Below are 27,132 nucleotides of genomic sequence, written 5' to 3'. Positions count from 1 at the left end.
TGCGCGTGGAATATAAACAGAAAATTGGGTGAGGAAAGGAGGTTAAAGGATTATCAAGCTTACTTTGCCGCCCGCCAAGCATTTGTGAATTCTCTCAGTGCGAGCTCTGCGGCTCGCGCATCGTCTAAGGCGTCTTGCATCTTCTGTTTCGAAACTAGTTGAGCTTCGGCAGTTTGCTTGCCCATGACCCGTGAGGCTATCGGACGACGATTAGGGTCGAAGCCTCTGGTGCCAGAGTCGGTTATAGACCCGGATACTTCCCCACCGTGACCGCCGTCGGCACCGCCGGTTCCATCTGGGGAAGTGACCAAAACCTCGTTCATAACGCCGGTAGCCTCCCAGCGCACGCCTCCTAATGGAAACATGGAGGCGATGTCAGCGGCCGACGTGCCCATGGACGCGTGTGTGACGTTCCCAGCAGCCGGTGAGGGTGCGTTCGAAGTCTCATCGCCCGAGACATCGGCCCTGTGCGGAATGGCAGACGGTGTCTCAGCCGGTGTTGTCGTATTACGGCGTCTCGAGGATCCTTTCGGGTGGCGCCGTGTAATACCCCCACGCATTCGGCGAATCTCATCGACATTGTGAATGCCGTCCCGTTTCTTAGGGTTGCGCTCCTTGATGTACAGGTCGAGATGACGGCCGAGAGACGAAGACGTGAACGCCTGGCCACAATAGGGACAATTTTTGTCCTTGATGGCCTTTGGAGTGTTGTCCTCAGCCTTGGCTCTTGGAAAAACCTCAGACATGGCTTCACTGGTTCCAGCTAACCACCGCTGGCGGATGTCGTCCTCCTAGCAAAGAAATATGAATGTGCACACTGGTGTAGTATCAATATGCTGTGTCCGACGAAACCGAATTGCTTGCCCCGCGTATTGCACCTGTCGGCCTGCGGACAGCACAGTAAACAGAAATGGGACTGCCAAGTAAAAGAGCTGATGAGGGATGAGGATATAGTAACATATGGTGTGCTTTTATTCCGTTCTTAACGTCCCTCTCGTGATATGTTCTTCGTTGCGGCCATCGTTTACCCGACAAATGCACTAAAATGCTGTCACAACCTTGATACTTTCGACGAGGGGTTTGAAGAGGGTAGCCAGCCGTTATGTATTTTTATTTAGGAGCGCTTCATTGGGTCCTTTCCTGATCGACAAGGCGCCGGGGTCGAGGGGGAAAATGAAGCTTGAAACCAAAAAAAAAAAAAAAAAAAAAAAAAAGAGACAAGAGAGAGACAGAGAAAATAACAAGGGGGGCCAACAGCAAGAGCACTGTCGGTTAAGAGTCTCTGTCTGCAGGTTGCTGCAGGTCTAATTTCTGGTCGGCTGCAGGTGCGTTAGATTGCTAAGTCTGGGGGCGTGTTGGCAAGTTTGCAGCTCCCCATCTGGTGTTTGCCTGTAGCTGTCAACTTTGTCTCCTGCTTCGTTCTTGGTCTTGAGAGGCACGCACAACGTTTTTCGATACGAATTAGCAGTTGGTTCCGGTACTGTGTATTGGAGCTCCCGCTGGTTGGGACAGCTGTACTTACACTGGCATACGTTGGCTTGCAATGGGTGTGCTAGGCCGTGGTTGGCGGAAGACGCAAAGCGCGAGGTTTTGTTGGAAGGTCGCTCGTCTTTCAAAAGGACACTCTTGACAGTCTGCTGGGACCTTTGTCGATTAAAAATTCAAGCTCAAGTCGGGATGGGGCGAAACGGACGACCAAAATCCCCGGTAATCCTTGGTGGACAGGGGCGCCGCGAGTTGAATTAGCAGGCAGGGGCGAAGCACTTTCATTACCTTACCAGCCGCGCAGAATTAGTCGAGCGCTAATAAGTGTCTCATTGGCCATAAGTGGAGAAAGGTGGTAGCAGTAGTACCCGTACTTTGCATCTCGAGCGGATAAGTGTGCTTCTCGAGTACAGAGTACGGTAATCATGGATCAAGGCGGACCGAGGAAAGGGCGAGTGGGTAACATGTCTGGGCCTCGATCCAGCACTTGAGGTCAACAGTGGGGCACAAATCCCAACGGGTTCACCTTACATAAAAAACAGTTGCTTGAGTGGGCGCGGCTTTTCCTGGGGGAACGAAACACAAAAAACATACTCAAAGTATGTTGTATTACTCCGTACGTCGTACTCTATTATACAGATGATACAAAGACATACTCCATATCAACGGACGATTTTCGTTGCATCTCATGACTCATCTCCAAAGCACAGGTCCGCTTGCCTTCGCTCCCAGCAAAGACTCCCGACCCCGACAAAGGTTGACATGGTGTGCAGCATACGATGTCTGTGCTGGGATTCGGAAAAGGAGCCTTTGATAACTGTTTTTGTTTATTCGGCAAGCAGCACTAGTTATCTTTCCTCCTGCAAGCGCAAGCCGCGCTCCACGCGTCCGAGTGCCTAGTTCTGCGCTGTTGGTTGTGCAGTACAATGTATTAATCACCCCTACTCCGTATAGTTGCAGTTAAACGCTCGGCGTGGGACGTATCTGTGAGTTGGATGCCTATGACGTTCACAGTCGTGCGCTTACATCTCCCCGAGCAAGGTAATCTTACGATGCGGCTACAGGCTGTGCTTAATGAACATGCTCTGCTTGACGTCTCCACGGTGTAGCGGGCACATGAAATACTCAACCCTCCTCACACCCTCTTCTTTAGCTGCTGATCGCCTAGGTGGTAATTCCCTTTTGTTAGGATGAAATACAGTAAGTCAGACCCGAAAGAGAAATTATTTATCCCTTCGAGAAGGCGAGAGTCCGGCGAATCTACGAGTGTCTACAAAAAGTAGCATTTCAGGACGATCCAACCTTAAAGTTGCACGAATTTTCGGCAACTGCGTTCTGGCAAGATAAGCCGGATATAAATTGTACAGAGTATGGAGTACGTCAAAGGTACGGGGTATTATTAATTGTATCTGACGTATGGAGCTTACAGGCACGCTTTTCAAGCCCAAGATGACAATTCACACCCTACCGAAACGCATTTCCGACGGACGTCGTATGTCGTAAATGTGTAATATATATACACGTTCGCCAGCCCAGCTCTGTGGACTGGGAGCGCAGATCACCACACCCCTGTAGCCGCCGTTTACGGTCCGCTGGAGTAGGGCAAAATGCATTCCGTATGTCGAGACCTGGAACATGACGGAATAATATGTACGAAATAAATCGTCACAATAAAAGAGACAATCGGCTAGTACTAGTCGTGTATATTCGCAGTTACCCATTTCAAGGCGGCCTAGTTTATACGCCGCACGGAGCATGGGTATCGTAAAACCTCTTTCATTTTAATTTTTTCTTTGAAGGACTGTCACTCATGAAGCTCTTTCTTACCAAAAAGCAGTTATAGCTACAGTCTTCATATGCCGGCTTCTCAAAAGGTTGCTCGAGTGCCAGGCACTGGCTCTGTTCGTGTAGATGATTACCGAGTATCCAATCCACTCATTACATTCATAGGTTGTCGAGAACAAACCGACTTGGAGCCTTGAATTGGCCGGCGAGCCATACGTTAGTGATGACAGAGACTGGTAAAGCATCGGACACAAATGCCCTACAGCAAAGAAACTTAACTCGTGCAAACATACTCCTCACTCGTAATTGCCGTCAAACAATTCTTGTTGTCTACGTACACTCCTCTATTTGCACAGTGCACGCGCCCGTTGTTTATTGTTCCGGCCCCTTCCTCGTGCAGGAGCTTTCGGGGGTCTTAATCTTATTTGTTTAGTGGCTTGGCCGCCACCAAAGCAGCATGTTTTGCTTCTCGACGAATAACCAATAAACTCGCGTGTCCGAAGTCAGGTAAGGGTCGCGGCTCTGAGTCGTAAGAAAACCGATGTTGCTGTATCCCAACTCTACCTCATACGAATATGTGCCCGACACATTATTCGAAAACGTGTCATCTATAACATGTATTCTCGCCTTTGTTCTTGCCTCCCAGTTTGCCTCCTGGTTCTTCCTACATTTGTTTTGACTACGGACAAAGAAAAAACTGCTCTCGGGGTAACGTCATTCTAGGCCAGAAGCTCACACCTTCGCAGCAGGCTTTCTGTTCATTTCACTCAAAAATATCACACGCCCGTGACTCAAGTTGCCGAGTACCCTTTCGCCATATTTTTTTTGAACAGCCGTACCTCCTTGTTAGTCTCGTGCTGCGTGTCTCCATACTAGCCTACTTGCTCCTCAGTCGTCTCCTTACATTGTTGTGTATTTCCTTGTCACCTATTACTTCGTGTCAGTGGCACATTGGGCTTCCGCTCGTGTATGGGTACAACATGAGACCAGCTTTATGCACAACTGGCGACCTTGTCACATCGGTTGGATCGACGTGGGGCTGTGGAGTGGATGTAGTAGTCCTTGGTCGTGGAAAATTATATGAAAGGTTGGTGAGGTAAGTTAACTTCGCGGTGCTGCCAGTACTATGTAAATACAAAACATCATTTCGACGATATGCGAATTGTTCTCAAATGCAAAAGCTTAATCGTTAAGTAAGCTCTTGTCTCAGTTCTCGCCTATCTCTCTTTCTGACCCCTGGTCCTTTTTGAGTGACCCTCTCCCTTTCTTGACTTCTTATCTTCCTTTCTAATGGCCCTTTTATTCTCGTCTTTCCTTCTTTGTTATTTCTCGCATTAATTTACTTGTCGGTAATCAAATAATTATTTGTTTGGTAATGTTTCCCTTAACGCTACTATAAAAAAAATCGCTCATTGTGAAAACTAAGAATACCATACTTTCTCGTAAAAAATCCGTGCTCTCCGGTATGTACTGACTTCAGGGTTCGCCTACCAGATGTATCGAATGTTGTTATACGACATAGACTGGGCTTTACAACATACATACGAAATGAGTTGTCTGAGAAAAGAAACGTCGGGAGAAACTGTTCAAAAGTTGGGATGTAAATCATCATTGGGCCTTGGAGACCCTAAAGTCTCATCCGCCGCACAGCTAAGTATTCCATCCAGCCAATAGAGAGAGATTAGGTTTCCCCAACAGTATGCTGGCATTGACAGAGTGTGATCTATCACATGACAAAATTTATCCGCTCTTTACAATTTAATTGAGCGGTAATAATACCTGATCGCAGCACACGCGTACCGTGCTAGAAAAGAAAACGCGACGCAAATCCGCACCAGTGCTAGTCTCTGGCTTTTCACTTTTACACTTCGCCATCGAACCGCAAACTGCTCACCTACCAGGACACTTTGATATCATGGCAGTTCAATCAGGTTGACAGCACATCCTTGAGCAATTGGATATGTTTTTTGGGCCCGCAGCCGGTTTACGCTGGCCAACTTCACATTGAGATCACGAATATGCCTCCAGGTATGCTTTCGCAACTCCCTGTGCTATCCTCGATATTCCCTCCCTTGCCCTTCTTCGCTGTCTTCACTTGCCTTTGGGCGCTCCATATTTCGGTATAGGAGGGTGAATCTGCAACGGTGGCATGGGCCCTGAGCTTTGCGCGCGTATGTGAACGGGGTATTTTCTAACTTGGTCTACACAGCCTTGAGTGACGACGAAATGTCTGACGGAAGCGGCGTCGGTGCCGTTACCACGCCGCCTCCTTCGAAACGGGGAAGAAAGACTGGCGCATATGCCGACGCCGCTGAAGAAGACGAGGACAGCATTAACTCGTCCGGCAACAACAAGCCGAATAAACGTGACGGTGGACGTGCCAAGGGTGTCTCACAAAGCAACGGTTCAGCCTTACCCGCGAGTAGGAAGAAGGACGTAGATTCTAAGGATCAGAATGAGAAGGGCACTAGTGGTGACGACGACGATGTCGACGAAGACGAAGACGACGAAGACGGAGACGAGTATGTTGGCTACTTCGCGATACATTTAAGCTGCCACTGACCTCCCTCAATGTTTTTTTGATTATTAGCTTACAGCTATTGACATTATAAACTTACCACACAGATACGAAGTTCAACAAATCATCGACCATATGCTGGACGTGAGTGTATATACAAAAGCCTCTTCGCGAGTGCGCAATATGCACAGGCCACGTTCGCGTATGACAAAAAAGAGATACAGCTAACTAGTCCACGCATAGGAGAACGAAGAACCCCGTTTTCGTGTCGTCTGGAAAGGATATGAGAGCCCCAGCGATCACACGTGGGAGCCAGAAGATAACTTGGCGTACGTACAAGGTTATCCGCTACATGTACCCCTTAAGGATCATCTTGCAACTAACACTCTCGTGGGTGGCTACGACCAGGGAAAATGCGTCTGAAATCCTAAGTGAATATATTACGAAAATCGGCGGCCGACCAAAACTATTTGAGAAGCCTTCTAAGGGCAAGAAACGCGGACGGCAGCCCGCGAGCGCAAGTCCCACGACCGCTTCGAAACGGCCCAAAAAGAGCGAAGACCACCCAGCAGATCGTGAATCGCCTGCAGAAGTACAAAAGGTGTTCAAACCTCCAGCAGGTAGTTGGGAGGATGAGGTAGTGGACGTGGAGATGTTCCGGGGAGACGACGGCGAGCTGCGCGTGTTCTTGACATGGCGGAACGGTAGTAAATCGCATCACGCAGCACAGCACGCTTACGTGAGATGCCCGCAGAGAGTAAGACGAGCTTATAGCTCATATCGCCTTCCCTCGTACAAGCAACCCGGCCTGCTAACAATTGTGCTCTCCAGATCCTTCGTTTCTACGAATCGCGTATCAGCTTCAAGACACCAACGGAATGAACTGCAGACGGAGAATTTGGAGGAAGAGGCTTGGCAAGGTATTCGGCTCTTGAGGTAGCCAACGCGATGGGCGTTAATCGTCGTTAGTGAAAGTATATTTTATCGCCAATGTTTGTCTTTGTTAATTCTATGTATGTCTACAACGCTTATGGGAGTACGGTAGCTGCATACGTAGGACGTTCACGGCCGTGGCGTGCGTCCGCCCTAGACGTGTGTGCTTCTCTTTGGCTCTGTCCGCTCTTCAATCAAAACTTCTCTCCGATGCGGGTTACCACGTTTGTTTGAACTGAGGAGGCGTCATTTCGAGCCTTTGATGTGGTCTCCACGGTGAAGACACACATCGGAGAATGCTTGTATAACCGTATTAACAACGTGTGTGCAGCACATCATGCTATGCCCATCACAGAAAGGCTCAGACGGATGCCATGCTTGGATAGCTGGGAGAGTTGGGCGTGGTCATTCATTAAGCACCTAGCAGACCCAATGGGAGAGAAATACGAGGACTAATTGTCAGGTGGCTGGGCAGATGTCCCGCTGGACGCACCAACGTCTCACTGTAGCAATAGACGAGCTCCAGGCAACACAAGGTTAAAAGTTGCATACGAAGACCTAGAGAGTTTTACAAACTAATCACAATCGCCACAACAAAGGGTGAAAACTGGTCGTCCAAACGAAATACTACCTCGACATTTGATTTCCGTCCGACGTCCACATATACGATGTAGTAACAGGGAGTAATATGTCGTGCGGTGTAAACACAGTTATGGGCCATCGTCTGTGCTAGGATAAGATACCAAAAGTTGCCCCACACTAGTAATGGGGTAGCGCTTTGGCGCTGTCAGCAGCCTACTCAGTATTGGCGTAGTGCAACATGGCGAAAATTATTTTCCAGCACTTCTTTTCTTCCAGCCTTGCCGTTTATTGACTTTCTCTAAAATGGGTGGCGGGGCAACCAGCAATACTGCCTATTTGAGGACGCACCCAGTCGTTGTGCACTCAATCCGTTTTGTCAGTGTTTTCTGGTTTTTCTTCTTTCTTTGCCATTTTCTCCCTGCAAGCTGTTTACGTACAGTAGTCACTCATCCATCATTTTATCGACAAACAACCTTTTTGGCCAGTTTTGGACCTCTCGCACCTCCTTTTAACACAGCGTCATTTCACGCCAAACCTCGCCGCCACATTGTCGCGAAGAGACAGAATTTTGGGGTTCTGCCGCGTACCAGGAATAGACATCGCGAGACCATTTGCAAACGAGTCAGAGAATCCTGTTGCCTCTCAGTCCACAGAAACGATTTGTGAGTCTCGGCTGTTTTCCTTACCGCATTCCAACACCAAGACATCGCCACACAACTACGTCCTAACAGTCCCCTGTCGCAGATTGTTGAATCCGTGCCGCATTCCTCTCTTATCGCAACTACTACTTGGCTTCTTCACCCCTCCAGGTCAACCGCCGCTATGAAGGAAAACGACGTCATTGCCCTCATCATTATTCTTCTCTTCGTGTTTCTTGCAGCTATTGCATTCGGTATTTATCGCCTCGTGGTTATTGCCAGGCGTAGCGTCAGCATCACGAGCAGCACGGGTAGTGGGAGCTCAGGGTCATGATGTACCCATCGTCTTTACATTCGCTCTCATACCCATGAGATGACTCGCCGACTACAGTACGGTACCTTCGAGCAACACCATGCAACTAAAGTTCTTGGTTGGTCGACTCGTCTGCAACATATTGCCCCTTCGGCAACACTTCAGCGAGACATCACCTGTTCTCAACTGCAGACTCGTCGTCGTCTTCCTCATTCTAGGACTACGCAGAGTATTTTCGCCTATTCGAACGCGTGAGCATATGAGAGACGAAGTTTCAAGCGCGTTCAAACACGCATTTTCGCATTTTCAAATTTTCAAATTTTGCTGTTTTATTTTTACTTTTTTCACGTTCGTCGCATCGTTGACACGTATTATGAGAAACAATAGCTGATATTTTCTCTCCTCCTTTCTGGCTTGTCTTGGAAGGGGGGGAACGGCGTTATCTTTCGGAGGGCATTGCGGTACCGTACTTCTGAACTACGGTTTGAAATCTGGGTAACTGCTTTGTGACAGTGGGGGGTTACACCTTCAGTGGCATGATTATTCCTGTTGTTTGTTTTGTATGTAACATGACTCCTCCCAGCGACCTTTTTTTTTGGCAGATAGATACGATAATAAGGCAGGCGAGGCTTTTGCAATTCTCCTCAACAACCACTCCCACCTCCTCCTCTAGTATTTTTGATTTGTGAATCCATCCGAACCACCGTGCTACGTGTTGCCGAACTTGTACGGCGGCGGACCCTAATATGTATATGAGTAGGTTAGCATCCATTGTCATGCTAGCAGGCCCATCGGAATTACAAGTTTTCCTTGACAACCACCAGCCAAGGTAAGACGATGGTTAATCTCGTCTCCAGGAGATTGTTTGGAGGCCAGTATTACTCATTGTCAACTTCGAGGCGACGACCCGCCTGCACGTTGCAAAATGCATTCTACGTCTCCAGTCCGAGAACAGTAGAGAGGCAGTTATTCTTGAGAGACCAGAATTATGGTCTGAAGAAGGCTCAACGACTTTCGCCTAGCCATACCCTGGCTCCTGTCCCGGCTTTAGGCACTGGCGGCCATAAAGCCTCCTTCATTTAGCAAATGTATTCGTTACACAGAATCACCAGCCAGATAGCGAGCGTTTTGATTAACAACACAGAAGCAAATGCACAGGACTAAAGTACCTGAGTGATTTTCAGAATCCAAAGTTTTCCCAGACCATATCCTCATTCGGCAACCATCTCTGTATGTCTGCAAGCATCTTTGGCCCCGTGCAAATGTATAACCTCCTACGGACCATTTTTTGATCCCCACCGTGGCTAGGAATGATGTCAACCTTCTGTATGCGGCGCCCTGTAACAACAACGGCTCCCATCTCTTCCAATCCCTTGAAAGCTGCTTTTGGCTCTCCAGACACAGATGCATCTGTCGCAAAAACAGTTGTACGCTTTGCCAATCCGCTTATCCGATCAAAACTGTCCGCAGCCACAGAAAGATCACTGGTGCGCAGACTCCACAATACCCGCAGTTGTACACCCGCACCAAGCCCCTGGCACGACAAAAGACGAGGAGCCTGTGCTAGTATGGGAGTGATTCCTATACCAGAAGCGATGAAAATAGCCTCCTGAGACTCTGCCTTCTCAGTCACATGTCGAGGTGAGGTGATGTGAAAATTTCTATCGCCACCAAAAGCAAGTACAGGTGTTTCCAAAGGAACACGAAGATCGCGGCGCCATAAAAGTTTGGTGACTGGACCATGGCGACGCAATGTTAGCTCGATCGAAACGACAGGCGGCGATTTTTTCAACGGGCCAGTGGTATGTGGCGATGGCGGCGACGGAGGTGGGCTGGAAATCGTGAATGTGCGTACAAAATCGTCATTGAGTGATTGCGGGTCGTCGTCGCGCATATGTGACCAACCAAGGTCAAGCTCGGTGCCAAAATCGAGTGTGATGTACTGACCAGCCTGCCACTGTAGCTGGGTAGCATTGATTTTAGAAGTCGCTTTGAGAATAAAAGTAAACCGAGCAATAGATGGTGAAAGCACTTGACGGCCCGAAATGATGGCCATGGCAATAGGCTCCTGTTTTTCAACAGTTCCGTGTTCATCTGCAACAAGAGCTTTACACAGGAGGGGTTGAACAGGGGGGTTGTAAGGAGAGAAGTCGATGGTCTCGCCACGGAAGGGAAGGCCGTCTGTGACAAATATGGTTCGTTCTACCTCAATACGGACTGCCAACTTCGTATGTGGTAGGTATGCTCTCGCCTCTGGGCCAACGAGGATTTTTGTTCGGCCCGTGAGATATACCACATTCCCGGTCTCAAAGTCTGGAATGACTACGCCGACGAGTGGGTTAACCTTCAGGTTGCCCAGTGTCTGGTAAAGGCGGTTGCCGGAAAACTCGGGGTAGACAAGAGTCAGAGCGGTGTGGTTTGGGGATTGACCACCCTCATCAGCTACTCGCAGAAACCCCGGTGATCCGCCACGGTGGTTCGTGTCCATGGTTTTCCCGTCAGTAGACGAGAGAAAAAACAAGTCGGCACCTTCGATGAGTTCAAAACCGGCTCGGGGAAGTGGCCCAGGTGACTTGTCCGAGTCATAGACCAGCTGGGGACGTGGTTTGTGAACCATGATTCTCTTTTGGTTTAGGTACTTTGGACAGTTGCCAAGGGCCTCCTGCACGAGCAGGGATAGCTGCATCTTACCGATACGGCCAAGGTGTGCCCCTTCCTCTCCCACTGGTCCATCCGGTCTCATGGACACTGCACCGGCAATCATCCTTCCGGCAAGTTTCACTCGATCCCGAGTAATGAGGTTAATGCTTAAGCCTGCCATTATAGGCCCGTATTCAGGGCCAGGACGTTGCAATTCCCCGTTGCCCTTGGCCCCTCCGTTATCTTCGTCGCCACCAAACAGAGCATCGACAACAGGATCATAGTCCAGATCCACGATGCTCTGCACACCTAACACACCAGGTGCGACAGCTTGTGCAAACTGCGGGCTTCCACCCAGAACGGTGGTCCAAGGACGACCCTTGCGGTCTAAAGCGCCAAATGCAGCGAGGGGAGACACAGCGATGCGATATGCGTGTGCCTGGGACAGTCCGGTGGATGTCGGGTTCGGTCTGTTGTAGTGTGGTCCGTTGAGGAGACGTTGCATAGCAATCTCGCCTTCATGCCATTGGATGGAGTGCTCTTGGATTGTAGCCATGTTGATTGATTTGTATCAGACGAAGGAGGTGAGCCAGGCTTAAAAGTGAATTAGGCTGTGCTGTAAAAAGGAATCTGTCAGTGCAATTGTAGATACCAGTCGTAATAAGCAAAGGTATCTTGCATGCCCGTCATCAGAGCAGGGCTGCCACGGTGTACTTTATATAAAAAGACCGGAAAACAAGACGGCAAGGAAAAGTGTATTTTCAGTGTCGTGTAGAAAACAGTGGGGGAATTGCGCCCTTCCCAGTGGCGCCGACATGCTCGGGAAAGCCAACAGTTGTTCGGGAAGCGACGTTCGACAAAAGTTGCCTAAGTGGGAAATCACGATTCGGTGGCAGGATGGGCGCATCGGAGAGATGACATAATCACGGCGGAAGCCGCGAACCAGGCCGTTGTGAGGATTTGAAATTCTCGTAGGTGAGACTGTAGTTTATTAGTTGATGCCATATAGAGTTGGCTGGGTACAATGTTTTGCGGTTAACTTTGGCACCTCAGTAACGAATTTTGCTTTAATAAAAGCAGACGTATAAACGTTCTCATAGCTAGCGGATATTCATGTTACATACGAAGTACTCCGAACAGCTTTACTTTCCTGATACTACTCCACATGTAAGGCGCTGTGATTGGCTGTGTGAAAGTACAGCGCAAGCCGCCTACTGGGGGCCCAGCAGAGTTAATACACGCCACGCCCAGCGCAACATTGACATACACTCAGCATTGCCCCTTTTCGGTTCTAGGTTTCCCTCTATCCCTGGGTGAGTTGTTCCTCCGTTCTTTCTCCACAGCCCAGTGACTTTCGCATTCTGTTGTTAACATTTTTGTACTGCTGTATTTTTTTCCTATCCCAGCATCACCAACTTTCATCTCTGTCCCTCCTTTCATCTCTCGCATCACACTTTGTACTTTCTTCCTTTCACTCGTTTTCCATCTTCCCCCACGTCCGTCGTGCTTGTTATCCACCTCCCTACCGCCTACTTTTTGGCCGGCTCTCGCGTCTTGGTGACATGCGCCGAACGTCCGTTTCGCTGCCGACCAACAAACGAGCCCACGACCCGTACGAGAAACCCGCTCGCTACGGGACTCATCCGCATCAGCTATCCACGCTGGAGCGCACTACCGCCTGGATGGCGCAAGCCAAACAAACGCGGTGGATTAAGGCTGTTGCCGTCTTGTCCACCGTGCTCTTCCTGTTCTACTACTTCTCGCCCCAAGGCGTCGATCTATATCGTGGAGGTAAGTTGTCTCCTGCAACGTATCCTGCGTTGCTCGCGTGTTTACTTATATCTGGCTAATAAGCGTCAGTTTCGTCCTCTTCTCGTGATGGCCAGGTCCCCGTTGACGCGTCATATGGTACCGAACGCTGTAACCGTTCCAGCTCGCGCGACAAACCCATCGTCCAGTACGTTCTGATGATCGATGCCGGGAGCACGGGCTCCCGTATCCATGTCTACAAATTCAACAATTGCGGTGCCACACCCGAACTTGAGAGCGAGGTTTTCAAGCAGACGAAGAAAATTGAAGGCCGCAGCAGTGGACTCAGTGCCTACCATGATGACCCAGAAGGAGCGGCCCATAGCCTAGATCCGCTCCTAGAAGAAGCCATGCGAGAGGTACCTGACAAACTCAAGGCCTGCACTCCAATTGCCGTCAAGGCCACCGCCGGCCTGCGTCTTTTGGGCCCCGAAAAGAGCCAACGTATACTGGACGCCGTTCGTCTCCACCTGGAGCAAAATTACCCATTCCCTGTTCAGTCCGATGAGGACGGTGGCGTTGCCATCATGGATGGATCTGACGAAGGTGTTTATGCGTGGATCACAACTAACTACCTTCTCGGGAATATCGGTATGCCGGAACATGAAGAGACGGCTGCCGTTTTTGACCTAGGTGGTGGTTCCACCCAAATTGTGTTTGAGCCCAATTACAACGGCCTAACACAAGGCGGTATCCCTACGAAGATGGCTGAAGGCGACCACAAATACGACTTGGACTTTGGCGGCCGTCATTTCACCCTCTATCAACACTCGCACCTAGGCTACGGTTTGATGAGTGCACGGGACGCCATTTACAAGGCGCTCGTGGACGACCTTCAAGAAGTGAATAAAGATGCCTCTGCCGCTGCTTGGGTAAAGGCCACTGTCGTTAACCCGTGTTTCTCTGTGGGCATGGAGAAGACTGTCAAGATCAAGTTGGGTGAAGGACACCCACTGGGCGAGGTAGCTGAGTTGAACATGACCGGCCCCATAAAGGCTGCGCCTGCACAATGTCGCAGCCTGGCCGAACGTATCCTACGCAAGGATGCCGAGTGTGGACTTCAACCGTGCTCCTTCAACGGTGTCCACCAGCCCCCCATTGGCAAAACTTTTGCAAAGGAGGCTGTATACTTTCTGTCGTACTTTTTCGACCGTACACAACCGTTGGGCATGCCAGAGTCGTTCACTATTCGCGAAATGCACGACTTGACAAACACTGTTTGCTCAGGGAGTGATGCCTGGGGTGTATTCTCATCGGTCCCGGGCGCTGTTGACGAACTCCGTGACCGCCCCGAGCATTGCATGGACCTCAACTTCATGTTGGCTCTAGTTCATACAGGATACGAGATGCCTATTGACCGTGAGGTTCGCATCGCCAAGAAGATTAAGGACAATGAACTTGGCTGGTGTTTGGGCGCCAGGTCAGTACCAGGCCCTTATTTCAGTTTCCCTGGCTTTTCATTTCTGTTCTACCAGGTCCTTTGCTCGTCGTGAATCACAATGCTAACTTTTTGCTATTAGTCTTCCATTGCTGTCAAAGGGCTCCGGCTGGTCATGCAAGGTCACCGAAGTTCATCGCTAACTGAAGATATTTCGGTTTCCACGGGAACGTGATCAACGACTTAGAAAACTTCATCAATGTTTACGTTATTCTTTGTAAACAAGACGACTGGGGCCACAGGTTGGTGCAATGGACACCGTTTGTTGGTGCCTTTCATTACCGTGCATCACGATACGTAACATACGGCGTTGGGTTTGGATTTGCGTGTTAATTAAACGTTTTCTTTCTCTCTCTCACTGTCTCTCTCTTTCTATCTCTCTGTCTGTCTCTGTCGGTAATAGGAACGTTCTTGTGTGGTTTACATTTATGGAAAGCACCCACTAACTGATGCGATTGTATTGAAATTTGTTAACATGAACAAAGTTGCGCACAAGTGCAAATTCTAAGGTTATAATGGCGGAACGACTGAACCAAGAACATCGTCAATCACATCTTCAGGGCTCATCTCTTCCAATATTGCTTTGACGACTGCCTTCTCGCTGCCCCACTGCATGCTCCGTTCATGCATTGGGTGGCGTGAACTGCTGTGACCGACGCTAATGGTCCGAATCCGGTGAAGATATGTCTTCCGGGCCGCCAAAGAAACAAGGGCAGGGGATATATAATCAAGCCGGTGGAGCGGCGCAAGGCACCGGGCCAGATTTTCAAACTGTTTTGTGGCACGAGGCGAAACGCAACTAAGTCCACTTATACTTGGGCCCATGACAGCTACCGCACGGTGCATACGCAAAAAGGCCACCACGTTTAACTGGTAGCGGAGCACTTCAGTGTCAACACGGACGTGTTTACTCAAGGTGGTAAGGTGGTCAATATCGGCATCGGAAAAGGCTGTGTAAGTCATTGGCGCGTCGGACATCCCAGGGGTCGGGCCAAGGCTCGAGAGAATAGCAGTGTTGCCCCTTCCGCGCTGCGCCCTGCTAGAAACGCTTTGTTTGACAAGACTCTCACTATCCGAATTTTCCTCGCCGCGCGGTTTGCTGTTCGCATCTGCCCCCTGCTCTTCGAGATTAGGATATCCATGATCTGGGTCATGCCAGTGGCCCATGGAGAAGAAGTCGTTTAAATGGGCTGTCATATAAGGTGCAACTTTAGGTGCCGTGTCTTTTTTACTGGTGTGTTTTTTGGCAACGTCGTCAGCCCCACCCCAACGGAACCCGCGATTTGCTGCAACAACGGCGACAAGCAGAAATGGGCGAGGTGCTGCTTGCATAGCTGTGGCTGCGAAAATGCGACGAGTACGCAACAGCTCCAGTGTTTGAATCTGGACGGCCTCGGGTGCCATATTTAAGTTCTTGGCAATCAGAACATCAGCTATAGATGAGGTACCAGCTGGAGTAGTCGCGGTTGTGGCACTTGCAGAAGTGCTTATGTCTGGTGCAGCCAGGTTGCTGGTAACTGGCTGTGATGCCCGCCGACTAGATGGTTCAGGAAGCCGTGGTGCCATCGGAAACAAACGGGAGAAATCGGCCGAGCTATCTCCGTTATGCTGGTGGGCTGATGTGCCATTGATATGGCTGGTACGACCGGTGTTGCCAATGTCGCTGTAATTTTTGAAGGAAGACGACGTGGTCGATAAAAGTAGGGGCGTGATAAAATCTTCCAGTGTTGTGCCACTTTGGCAGTCAACCACAGTACAGTGCAGTCCAAAAATGCTTCTGGATATCTACAGAGTGAATCGGTCAGTTAAATCCGTTGTTGCCAACCAAAGCCTCTGGTTTTCACGTACTAAACGAAGTTCATCCACAAGGCTATCCATAGCAGTTTCCGGTGTGCCAATGACACAGTGCTCGTGGCTGATAAGCGACAGTAGCATAGCAAGCTCGAGGTCGCTCAGACGTTGCACCCGGTCAACGATGTCATGACCTTCTTCCATTTTCTGTCCTTTTTTACTGGAATGGAAGCCAAAACTGTTTCCAGAGAGGCATGGTGACGTGATAAATAATGCACATGGATAGCCGGATATCTGACCCTGTGTTTGTTGAGGTCCAGTATTCCATACGGTAAAAAATTGATGTATTACTCTGCAATTGCGTTGTACAACGTAGCCGAGAATGGGAAAAATGATTGCACCGTTTCCCAACCGGTTTGCTACATATTGCTAGTATATTATGCATGTATCAGATATTGATAAGGTTAAGTGAAATTGGAGTTTGGGTTTCCTGACATGAGACAAGCACACGAGATTCTGATTGGCTGGAGAGCTCTCCATGAACTGATGGGTTCTGTTGCCGACTAAGCATGCCGATTGTCACCGGCATCAACCCACAACATTGTCGTGTCAAGACCACACCTCCGCCACAAAGCCTCACATCGCCTCCTCCAGGCAGCCATCTCCCACTTAGTACAGCCCCTATAGGCAACGATTCCCAATAACAACAAATATTCGACTTGCAGTCGACCGAGAAATCAAGCCACCAACTCCATTCCGAACTTAACCCCGCCGAAACCGCTACCTTTCGCCAACCCGCCTTGGTTATCTCTAAGGAGCCTTCAACATATTTGCGCTCTTGAACCCGACCGCTTACGCAACTTTCTCGCCTACTTTATAGGAAGCTTTGGTGTCTTTTCGATAAACTTTTTTGCTTGTCTGTGCATGTCCCTACACCCTACGCACCCAACGAAACTATGGCCTCGAGAAAGAAGGTTCTCCTCAAGGTATGCACGCGAACCTCCGTCACTCCTTATTTTATTTTATCGGGACAACACCCTTCTCCTCGAGCCCCTACATCATTCTCATATACACATAGATACAATGCGCTGATTGTATTTGTGGTTGACATTCTTGTTTATTTCTAGATCATAATTCTCGGTGACAGCGGTGTTGGCAAAACCAGCTTGATGAACCAATATGTGAGCAACGGGCCCCATCTCAACAGTATGAAAAAGAGACGATATCTAGCTACAAGATCTAGGTATCGAGACTGGGCAAGCTACTCTGGACAAGGGCGAGCTTTTTCGTACCGGAGGAGGTGGGACCGGACATGACATGAGAAAACGAGAGACTAACTGCTCGGTCGATCTTCAGGTCAACAAGAAGTTTAGTGCAAGCTACAAGGCGACTATTGGCGCTGATTTTCTCACGCGCGAAGTTCCTGTCAATGACCAGCAAGTGACAATGCAGGTGAGACTCATGCTTCTAAGCCTGCCACCACTGGAAAGCAAATTTCGCTGCAATTTTTGGCTTTAATACTGATTTTTTTTGCCTCTTAATCTCTATTAGCTTTGGGATACTGCTGGGCAAGAACGGTTCCAGTCTTTGGGCGTGGCTTTCTACCGCGGCGCCGACTGTTGCGTTCTCGTTTTTGACGTGAACAATGCCAAAAGCTTCGAGGCCATTGAAGGCTGGCGGGATGAGTTCTTAGTTCAGGCATCACCCCGCGACCCCGATAACTTTCCATTTGTACGTGGATATAAGAAGCGCACCTCCTGACTGTGCTAGTGTCTCTTTATTTTATCGGACACAGCTAACAAAGTGCCTTTAGGTTGTGCTTGGAAACAAGATTGATGTTGAAGAGAGCAAGCGAGTGGTACGCACAATCCTCTTTTGTGTCGATTAGGACCTCTCAGGCAGGGTTATACTAACTGTTGGTCTGTACCAGATTTCGACTAAGCGTGCAATGACATTCTGTCAGGCACACGATATCCCGTATTTTGAGACAAGTGCCAAAGAAGCCATCAATGTCGAGCAGGCGTTTGAGGGTAAGTAGACACGCCGATGATTTACTTTATTGGAGAGTAAAGTAATAGGGATGCAAAACACTGACCTCGTATCTTGCAGTGATTGCCAAAAACGCATTGCAGCAAGAGTCCGAAGAGTTTCCTGGTGAATACCAGGATCCGATCAACATTCACATTGAAAACGACCGGGACTCCTGCCCCTGCTAGATGGTCTTCAGTGAAAAGAAACATCGTGGTAGAATATATTTACGTGGAAGCTGACGAAACCCCTGGCTTACCACAGCACTATTCCTTGGTGCTAGTAATTTTTTTGCTCACATTACGTTATATGTTTCTCTCTTTTTTCTGTTACCGTATTCATTTTGTCGCCACAATTAAGATACTTTGGCCCGTTTTTGTCTGGCCCAGGCCTTGGCTTTTATTGTTTTCATGTTGATTTTTTTTTTTTTTCTACTTTTCGCGTCTCTCATTTAATTTTATCCCTTTCTTTTTCTTACCGTCGGGTTATTTAATAACTTCTCCTTGTGACCGAGGCTCGACACCAATCCCATGATGCGCAAGCTGGCGCATATCCCTCGGAGGAGAGGGTTGGTTATGTCAGTTGCAGTCCTGCGTTTTTCTCCTTGCCTCGTCTGTTAAGTTGGGGGGATTGTCGCTCCAATTCATCGTCAGTACCATATAAATTGTACACACGGGCTGGGTCGTGGTGACCAATACCCCATAACCACCGTGTCCCGGGATAAACGCAGCCTCCATACGGTCTCTCTCGAAATGGGACTCTGAAACGACACTCATTCCTTTAAATCCCACACAAATTTGACAGAGAACGTCCGGTAGAGCTTAATCGGCACGGACAAGCAGGCCTGGCAGGATCCGAAACATATATTAAAGTGTTGGCGGTTATCGAGTTTATGGTTTCAGATATTGCCTCTCTCGGTCACACCTGAATTTGCTTTCTGACATGCCTACTGATAAGCACCACGGCGTTCCTTGCCATAACACACGCCGGTGGTAGCCAGGTTTGCGGCTACAGGGAGCATTAACCGCCTGCTAGAAGCAGTTTTCCATCACGTCTGCCAACTTTTACCTGCTGCATCTCACACATCCTTTTTGAGTAAGGGAAAGCGAGGCAAGTAGTGTGGCTTGGAGTATCAAAGTAAGGCACCAAGTATATTCCCGTCCGCGACAAAAACACGTTGTGTTGTGGTTGACTAAATGTGAATAGTAAGGATCCATGTGGAACTCCCTTTATATGGACTGGGGTAGAGTACTTCTGTCATAGACGGCCATAGATACTACAATACCCGCGACGCTACCCTGTAATGTAGTTGTCTAACCCCCCCCCCCCAACCACCAAAAAAACAACATTAAATTGCTTTCCAGTTACACTATCCGTTCTTGCCCATCTCGAAGAACAGCATCCAGTTTTCCAGTCTGTAGTAGCCCTTGTGCTAGAACTGAATAAGGGCACTTCTCTTCAGGGGCTTGACGTTGTAACCATTGAAATCAGCAAATGCCTGCTGTCTGAACTCGGTGCCATCGGTGAGGCAATCCCGGAGGTCGTCAGACTTCTCCAGCTTGTCTTTTGTAATGAAGTAATCAAACAAGACCAAGTCAACGGGAACCAAATTCTCGTTCGTGTCTGCCAGCCAAGTGACCTCGGTTTTCTTCACGTCGCCTCTAGGGGTAAACTGCAGTTTGAGCGTCTTGATGGTTTGGTCGCCAGGGCCATTTTCGATCTCTTGGATAATCGCGCTGCCCCCGTTCATCAGCGTAGTCTCTTCGCCCACGGCAAAGGACTGCGCGTCGACTTGCTCGAGAAGAACTGTGGGGCTCAGAAGCACAGTCCTGGAGCCAAGCTCGGGCTTCTTGATGTACTTGGGGAGTGTCAAGGGCTCGAGACCTGCGTTGTCTATACCAGTCACAGCGCAACATACCGCATCCTGCAGAACAACGGCTGTATGACACGGTAGGTCAATGTTATAGCCGGCCCCGGCATCCAATGTGGCAGCACGTTCCCCTGCACCCTCTTCAAAGGCCGGGGCGGTAAGTTTCTCGATGAGTGGTGCTAGCTATGGAGTGGAAGCCAGAACAACGTTGTACCAGCGGTGGACATGACGGCCCGTTTTGTGGTATGAGGGATTGGCCCGCAAGGTTGGATCGAAGAGCGGACCATATCGCCAGGCCGGCGAGGGATAGCATATTGCCGACGACAAGCGTATGCAGTATGAGGCGCGACTCAAGACCAATCGGATGGCCGTGGATTCTTTGCGGTCCATGCCAGCAAAATTCGCGGACTTGACTACCCACTCTCCAACCTAGCCAGACGTTAATATAGCACACGCAAAACAGGAAAAGGAAGGGTTTCATACGTAAGAAAGAAAAGGTGAGGTTTCAATTATACCCGTGTGTTCTTCTCATCCGCAGCGGCAACCAACAAAAGCAATGCAAATATCACCGTCCGACACTACCTTGTCAGAGGCAAAACCAAGCCGGACGACTGACGCACCATCGTTCAAGGTCTTACCGGCTTGGAACCAGCGGATAAGGTCCGGCAAGACGCCAGTGATGTGAAGGTGGTTTGCTAGTACCAGGCTTGGTAGCACAAGCGCCAGTTCGCTTTTGGCGGCGATCTCTAGTCGGGACATGGCGACGTCAGGAAAGGTTGTTATCAGGAAAGACTTAAAGAAAAGACTTGACTGATGGCGGGGTTAGGAAAACGTGGGCGCAGAGTGGGATATTTACTCTACGGAGTACGACAGTGCCTACTCCAGCAAAAATCGCCATACGTATGGATTATTCAAGATAAACAAAGTAAAACGTATTACTATCTAATACATAATATTTCGTGGTCGACAGGTTAGAGGTCAGTAGATGAATGCCTGCCAAGCCTCAGGTGACCTAAGGTGTTCCCTTCTTTGTTTCCTTACACATTGAACATTAATAAGTTAACTGAACCAGGTAGGCGAAACCACTCTCAGTCTCGGGCCCGTTCGACGGTGAGAAGTGACTGCCAAGGGCGTTGAAACAACGAAATAGAGGAGTAATATATGCGCCTTACATGATATAAAATTATTAAAAAATATCGTACAGAGATAGCCTCGCTACTCAGTCCACACAAAAACGGTGGGTGAAAAGGAAAAATGGCCTGTCCTCAAGTATCTAGAGGTTTCATCCCTTTATGTATCGCGGCTATACCTCCGGTGAGATTTTCATAACCGCAGCCACCGACAAGAAAGCCGGCATCGATAATCATATCTCTGAACTCGTCTTGGCTCGGGAAACGCTCGATGCTCTCTACCAGGTATTGGTATGAGTCACGATCATTAGCAACAATTTGGCCAATCATAGGTATGGCACTAAATGACCAGCGTTTATACGCAGCGTCAAACAAGGATGCCGCCGGGTTTCTGTTGGTGGAAGCAATTTTGCTAAATTCGAGACAGGCAAATACACCACCTGGGCGAAGCACACGGTACGCCTCGCGAAGCGCGGCTGGTATATCGGTAAAGTTTCGAATGCCGAATGCGACCGTGTAAAGATCAATAGTTGACGACTCCACGGTAATGGTGCCGTCTGGCTGCCGGAAACTGGTTGCATCGGCCTCAAGAAAATTTAGCGACGCGAGCTGGCCTACCGGTAGCTGGGATTCAGCACGTTGGCGACCAACAGCTAACATGGATGGGTTGATGTCTGAGATTGTGACGCGCGTTTCTGGATTCTCATTGATGACATGTGCCTGCTTGAGCATTCGAAAGGCGATATCGCCGGTACCACCAGCAACATCGAGAATTCGCTGAGGAGGTGTATCCGGTTTAGCTACAAAGCCAGGATTAAGTGACGTAACGAAGTGGTCTCTGCGTGCCCCCATGTTAGTAGGCAAGGCCATGTCATGGGAAGGTGAATTGATCTTGCAAAACGAACTTCCAAACACGGTGCCAACCAAAAGACATCAAGTCATTCATGCGATCATACGACTCGGCCACGCTTGTGAAGACCGATGCAACCCGTTCTGTTTTCTCTAGCTCCGTTACCGTCTCGAAACCAAAGTGTGTTTTTTTTTGTTTTGTGGGCGCAGATCCTTGGGAGGCTCTGCTGTGGATATTGCCATGGAGGCGTCGTGTTGGCGAGAAACTGTTTTGCAAGGTTGTGATCGGAGACTTTGCAGGGACGATCCAAGACAACCGATCCCGAGGTAGAGCGGCAGGACGACACGGATCCCTGGAGAGTGGCGCGCGGAAGGCTTGCAGAAGGTGTGACCGTCGAAATGTCATCGTGCTGTTTTTACTCTCGTTGCAGTTTCAGCGCTTGGAGGATTCGTGGAGTTGAAACATTCGAAAACCACGTTCGCTTTCCATTAGGTCGAATACTTTCGCTGTGGCTGTGCAGTCACAGCCACATGTTGCTACGAATAGTGTACAGATTTGATTTGTAGTTCTAACACCCGCTGGTACCGCGCCCTCCATTAGCCAACCTGTTTCTTCTTTATGCTTTATTACCCGCCCAAGAAAATAAACTTTAAGAAAGGAAAGCGTTTCCGCCACAGACCTTTTTATATTTCCGCACATGAATATCTTTTAGAGTGTCGAGCTGCACTTTTTGAATGAATTGGATGGATATGCGTCGCAATTACTTCCATATTTGTATGAGTATCAGCTTCAGGCCGGCCATGGTAGTGTTGCTAACAACTAAAATTGCCTGTTTCACCAAAGGGCATGTGCTTTAACGTTGGCATACTATGGGCTATTATCTTACACGCTGCTCACAGTCATGGGCGATTTTGCAGAGCATCATTGATTGCCTCGTACCAATTGGATACTGTTCTGCGATTTCCTTTCATTCGGTATCAAAATGCTATTGCTTTGGCCCGGGGCGCGGCAAAAGTCCACACATTTAAGGCCTCATTGTTGTTAACACTGGCAGGCCAGTGAGGGCTATATGAACAATGGTGCAGGAAGCTTGGAAATGCCATTAAACACGAAGGAGAGACAAGCTTGACCAAGTGGTGTCTTTTCATACTCGAGTGGTTGATGCACCGCTCTGAGGGTGGTAGTATACGGTCTGAAAGGCTTAAGATTCCAGACTGCTCTTGCCACCCTCGTATTCTCCGACATCATATTCTTCTGGATATTTGTCAAGGTGGTTCTTTAGCTGCTTCATTTGAGCATGGAGGTCGGGGGTCAGTTCCTCGTACACATCCTCGAACAGAGCGCGGATGGGTGGTTTTTTCTCACGCTCTGCCTCATTGAACGTCTTCAGTATGTCTTTCCGAATTGTCTCGCGAGCATCCTTCTCCTTGCTATCATCCCAGCACCCTCTGGCTTCCATCCACTTTCGGAGACGCGATATCGGGTTGTCTCTGCGTTTCCAGTCCTCAACCTCCACCTTGGCTCGATACGCAAACGAGTCATCCGACGTGCTGTGGTGACCGACTCGGTATGATAGGCATTCTAGCAACACCGGTTTTCCACCGTCCTGGAGTGCCATCTTGCGGGCTTGCGCCATGGCTGAACGCACAGCCCAAAGGTCATTTCCGTCCACCCGCACGGTGTCGATGCCATATCCGAGGCCGCGACTGGAGATACCATCTCCGCGATATTGCTCAAGAGCTGGAGTGGATATCGAGTATCCATTATTGCGGCATATAAAGACAACGGGGCACGAGCGAGTGGCGGCGATATTGAGTGCGGCGTGGAAGTCACCTTCACTGGCGGCTCCCTCGCCAAAGTAGACGGCTACGATCCGAGGATCAGCCGTAGGATTTTGCAGCCGTTGGATTTTTAATGCGTAGGCTGCACCCGAAGCATGCGGCAGTTGCGTACCAAGTGGGGACGATATGGAATGCTGTACACGATTAATAAGATGAAAGATGGACGGATGGGCTTGTTGACCACTGCTTACAATGTTCAGACGACTGCTGCCATAGTGCACGGGCATGTTTCTGCCCTTCCCCGAATCGTGCCTGTTTGCGAATAATTGACTCATGAATTCCTTCATGGTGAATCCTCGTTGTTGGAAAACACCTTGTTCTCGATACTGGCAGAATATCACATCCTCGGGAGACAGGGCAGATGCGGATCCCACACAAGTAGCTTCTTCACCAGAGGACACAATGTAAAAGCTGATGCGACCTTGCCTCTGGGCGTCGAACATGATAACGTCCATGATGGAGATCGTCAGCATATCACGATATAGCTTCACAACCTCTTCATCGCTCAAGTCGGGTTCGAACGTCGGATCAACAACAACGCCGTGCTGATCAAGGACACGGTACGTCGGCATCGCTGGGTATTCGGATGGAATTTCGAATTTCAAGGTATTGGTGAACACACTTTTGACGGCTCCGGGAAAGGAGACAAAGTTCGAGTCAGGTGTCTGAGAGAGGTTGCCAGAATTTCTTCTAGCTACGTATGCAACGTGAGGTATTTTTCTATGCTGAAGAACGCAGCGCGGTCTCGAAAAGAGGGTCGATTGGGTGACGATGGGTGCGAAAGGACCCCATTGCTTAAGGGAAACCAAACACAGTCCCCTGGATGAAAGTGCTCTTTTCATGTTGAGTCTTGGAATGATGTTCCAGCACCAGAATTGTGCGAATGACAAGGATAGAAGCGACAGAAGAGAAAAGGAAGACACAGTGACGTTAATAGCAAAACCGTAAGGTCGCGAAAAGGGCTCAAAACGAGGAATTGTTGGGATAAGTTTGGTGAAGTCGTTATTTTTATGGGAGGTCGGCTTTCCCAAGTGCGGCATGATGATTTGGCCGTAATACCGACGACTGAGCCGATGAAAACCGCCCAGCCTCTTTGCCAGTTTAGCGTTGCCAAAAAAGCACCTCCTAATTGTCTACATAAATTCGGTGCCTATGGAGCAATTACACCAAAAGCTATACCTGAACCATTTTTGCAGTCACGTAGGGGATATTAGAAGCATTTAGCGGCATACCAATGGCGGGGAAGCCGGAGTAGCTCTAAATTGGAGTGGACTTTTTGGTTGGCATGGGTATTCTTTCCACCATTACTCCGTACTATCGTCACTCCCTAGAAGCAAGACTACATCGTACAAACCGGAAGTTGGGTTAACGTCTTGACTGGCTGTAACCAGTCGGTGTAAGACGCGCGACCATTGCTCCACCATGTGACATACTCCCAATGGGGTATGCGAATAAAAAAAAACTTACGTAATATGAACAATGGCTTTTGATTGGTTTGCACACATATGTGCAAATAAAACGTCTAACGTAATCGTTTTAGTACCTCTTTTCAATCTTTTTAAAACATCGCGAACATTACATGGGCGGAAGCGGAGAGCGGTGCAGCACGGTGCCGGCGCGTACACGGATCTCACGTACGTCGGCGGCCCGTGCACCGCGTGCTCGAACGTCTCGTTTTGTACGAGCTTCCCGGGCCCTCGAAACAACGGCTCGCGCGGAGCTGCATGTTGTAACAGCAAGTGCAGAGCGAGTAGGTGCAAGGCTACAGAGTATGTAGGAGAAGTGGCAGCTGTTGTAGTAGGGTATTACGTGGGCACATAATTTATACAGCGATTTTGCAGTGTTTTTATGTCTTATTTTAATGTTTTTTTCGCGATGCTTCTGGCTATGAAAACGATTATGTTAGATGTTTTTATTTCCACCATGTGTGCACCTATTGGGAGCCAAGCAAAGGATACTCTGCACTTTCCATGACATAAGCAAGTTGTTTTACCAACAAACACTGAGGTCCCGCTATCCCCACCATCAAGACCTCGTTAGATGCATTAACCGCCTGTCGCCTTACCATCCCATGAGAACCTTAGGCTTCTAAATGCCGACAACGCAACGAGTGCATTGCAACTCTTTGCTCAATTTTTCACTCGTTTGCCACGACAACATCCACTGCGTTAACATTACATGACGCTTTACTTTTTCATCCATAGTAATCCATCATCGCATCTCCACCCTCATTTCCACCTTTGCTTCCTTTCAGAGAGGCGCTTTGCAATTTCGAATATTCGTTGGGTGACGGTTGTTCAAACGTTCGCGAAGTGTTCTCGCAAATGCCCAAACCGTATCCGCGGCAACCGCCTACGTTCATCGGACAAACCGAATCATGCTTGCATGCGCGCTCGTGGTGCGGTAACTGAATTGAATCATCGCCACGGAGAGTAAGGCTGGCATTCTGAGCTCGTAGCTGTGCTGTGACAGCTGGCGAACACTCCAGCCCCTCAGTGCCGACAAACAAATATCGACTTAAGTACGAAGAGCCCCATGGCGTAACCCATGGCAGACCTAAGTTCTTCAGCAAAGCCGCGCTCTAGATCGGTTCTCGGTAACGACCCTACCGAAGGTTCTTTGTCCCCAGCTCCATATTCAATCACCACCCGCACACCGATCCCCCAAGCTGCGGCCATCTTGGGAACGCTCGACAATAGCACACAGTCTTCTGTGCCCATCCGCTCCACCGCATCGACGGTGACGCCGCATGCACTTGAGCGATCGATTTTACTCCGTGGAACAAAAACGCCACCTTTGAGGTATGCAAGTCTGCCCGATTTTACTTAATATCGCTCTTTATTGAAGGACGCTTCGTTTGTTTGATCACTTCACAGTAATTTCAGTATCCAACTCTAGTATCTAATCCACGCGTAATACCTAGAATAACCCGCGCTTCTGCTCGCCAGATCGATCCACCACTCGCACAATCTCTTGACCCCGTACGCCCATTGACGGATACAGTTTCCTCTACAGCAGATCAATCGACACTTGCTCCATTTCATTCTCGACATTCATCCGCACAACTGACGCTGGAATCTTTTCAGCAAGCTCACGGAAAAAGAAATTTTCAGGAAATAGCTGTTGCCCGACCGGACTTTGGAGACTACATCGGCGGAACATTGTCTTCGCACAGACCCAAACGGCAAAGGAAGACACAACCACGACCTCAAAATTCTTTCTCGGAACATTTGCTTCCTTCGGCCGCTTCAACACGAAGTCAGAAGGGAAACATGACATCGAGGATGCCTTCTTCTAGGTAAAAGCCTGAACCTTTTGGCCCTCCCTTGATTTTTCATAAACTTATCCCACCCTTGATGTAGATCGGCCACGGACCATTCAGATGCCCACGATGGGCTTGGCGTGTCGTCTGTCCACAGTGGTGCGAATCCTACAGGTATGTGAACTGTTACCGGTTTACAAAAGACCGGTGCAAGTAGGC

The 27,132-nt window shown here is 49.1% G+C and overlaps 9 protein-coding genes across 9 annotated transcripts; 3 read left to right on the top strand and 6 right to left on the bottom strand.

Moving 5' to 3' along the window:
* Positions 1 to 59: 59 nt before the first annotated feature.
* SPSK_01263 (uncharacterized protein) lies at positions 60 to 746 on the bottom strand (the record flags this gene model as incomplete). The annotated part of the gene is made up of 1 exon (XM_016728193.1): positions 60 to 746. The coding sequence occupies one exon, from the start codon at positions 744 to 746 to the stop codon at positions 60 to 62; it is 687 nt and encodes a 228-aa protein (XP_016583869.1).
* A 4,750-nt stretch (positions 747 to 5,496) lies between these two features.
* On the top strand, positions 5,497 to 6,670 carry SPSK_01186 (chromobox protein 1; the record flags this gene model as incomplete). The annotated part of the gene is made up of 5 exons (XM_016728117.1): positions 5,497 to 5,792; positions 5,896 to 5,932; positions 6,032 to 6,117; positions 6,197 to 6,545; positions 6,620 to 6,670. The coding sequence occupies 5 exons, from the start codon at positions 5,497 to 5,499 to the stop codon at positions 6,668 to 6,670; spliced, it is 819 nt and encodes a 272-aa protein (XP_016583868.1).
* Positions 6,671 to 9,434: 2,764 nt separating this feature from the next.
* SPSK_01073 (uncharacterized protein) lies at positions 9,435 to 11,450 on the bottom strand (the record flags this gene model as incomplete). Its single annotated transcript, XM_016728004.1, has 1 exon — positions 9,435 to 11,450. The coding sequence occupies one exon, from the start codon at positions 11,448 to 11,450 to the stop codon at positions 9,435 to 9,437; it is 2,016 nt and encodes a 671-aa protein (XP_016583867.1).
* Positions 11,451 to 12,456: 1,006 nt separating this feature from the next.
* On the top strand, positions 12,457 to 14,196 carry SPSK_01109 (guanosine-diphosphatase; the record flags this gene model as incomplete). Its single annotated transcript, XM_016728040.1, has 2 exons — positions 12,457 to 12,685; positions 12,755 to 14,196. The coding sequence occupies 2 exons, from the start codon at positions 12,457 to 12,459 to the stop codon at positions 14,194 to 14,196; spliced, it is 1,671 nt and encodes a 556-aa protein (XP_016583866.1).
* A 455-nt stretch (positions 14,197 to 14,651) lies between these two features.
* SPSK_01134 (uncharacterized protein) lies at positions 14,652 to 16,136 on the bottom strand (the record flags this gene model as incomplete). The annotated part of the gene is made up of 2 exons (XM_016728065.1): positions 14,652 to 15,926; positions 15,990 to 16,136. The coding sequence occupies 2 exons, from the start codon at positions 16,134 to 16,136 to the stop codon at positions 14,652 to 14,654; spliced, it is 1,422 nt and encodes a 473-aa protein (XP_016583865.1).
* A 752-nt stretch (positions 16,137 to 16,888) lies between these two features.
* On the top strand, positions 16,889 to 18,148 carry SPSK_01168 (Rab family GTPase YPT7; the record flags this gene model as incomplete). Its single annotated transcript, XM_016728099.1, has 7 exons — positions 16,889 to 16,918; positions 17,060 to 17,138; positions 17,176 to 17,384; positions 17,484 to 17,663; positions 17,746 to 17,790; positions 17,863 to 17,962; positions 18,042 to 18,148. The coding sequence occupies 7 exons, from the start codon at positions 16,889 to 16,891 to the stop codon at positions 18,146 to 18,148; spliced, it is 750 nt and encodes a 249-aa protein (XP_016583864.1).
* A 1,244-nt stretch (positions 18,149 to 19,392) lies between these two features.
* On the bottom strand, positions 19,393 to 20,589 carry SPSK_01182 (uncharacterized protein; the record flags this gene model as incomplete). The annotated part of the gene is made up of 3 exons (XM_016728113.1): positions 19,393 to 20,013; positions 20,045 to 20,259; positions 20,451 to 20,589. 3 exons carry the CDS (start codon positions 20,587 to 20,589, stop codon positions 19,393 to 19,395), a joined length of 975 nt encoding a protein of 324 aa, XP_016583863.1.
* Positions 20,590 to 21,095: 506 nt separating this feature from the next.
* On the bottom strand, positions 21,096 to 21,830 carry SPSK_10372 (ubiquinone biosynthesis methyltransferase; the record flags this gene model as incomplete). Its single annotated transcript, XM_016736815.1, has 1 exon — positions 21,096 to 21,830. The coding sequence occupies one exon, from the start codon at positions 21,828 to 21,830 to the stop codon at positions 21,096 to 21,098; it is 735 nt and encodes a 244-aa protein (XP_016583862.1).
* A 1,181-nt stretch (positions 21,831 to 23,011) lies between these two features.
* SPSK_01178 (2-oxoisovalerate dehydrogenase E1 component, alpha subunit) lies at positions 23,012 to 24,223 on the bottom strand (the record flags this gene model as incomplete). Its single annotated transcript, XM_016728109.1, has 2 exons — positions 23,012 to 23,785; positions 23,843 to 24,223. 2 exons carry the CDS (start codon positions 24,221 to 24,223, stop codon positions 23,012 to 23,014), a joined length of 1,155 nt encoding a protein of 384 aa, XP_016583861.1.
* Positions 24,224 to 27,132: the final 2,909 nt, after the last annotated feature.

Source organism: Sporothrix schenckii, assembly GCF_000961545.1.
Source record: "Sporothrix schenckii 1099-18 chromosome Unknown Cont48, whole genome shotgun sequence".
Lineage (NCBI taxonomy): Eukaryota > Fungi > Ascomycota > Sordariomycetes > Ophiostomatales > Ophiostomataceae > Sporothrix > Sporothrix schenckii.
The sequence above is the reverse complement of the archived record's forward strand: the minus strand, read 5'-3'. Positions and strand labels throughout refer to the sequence as shown.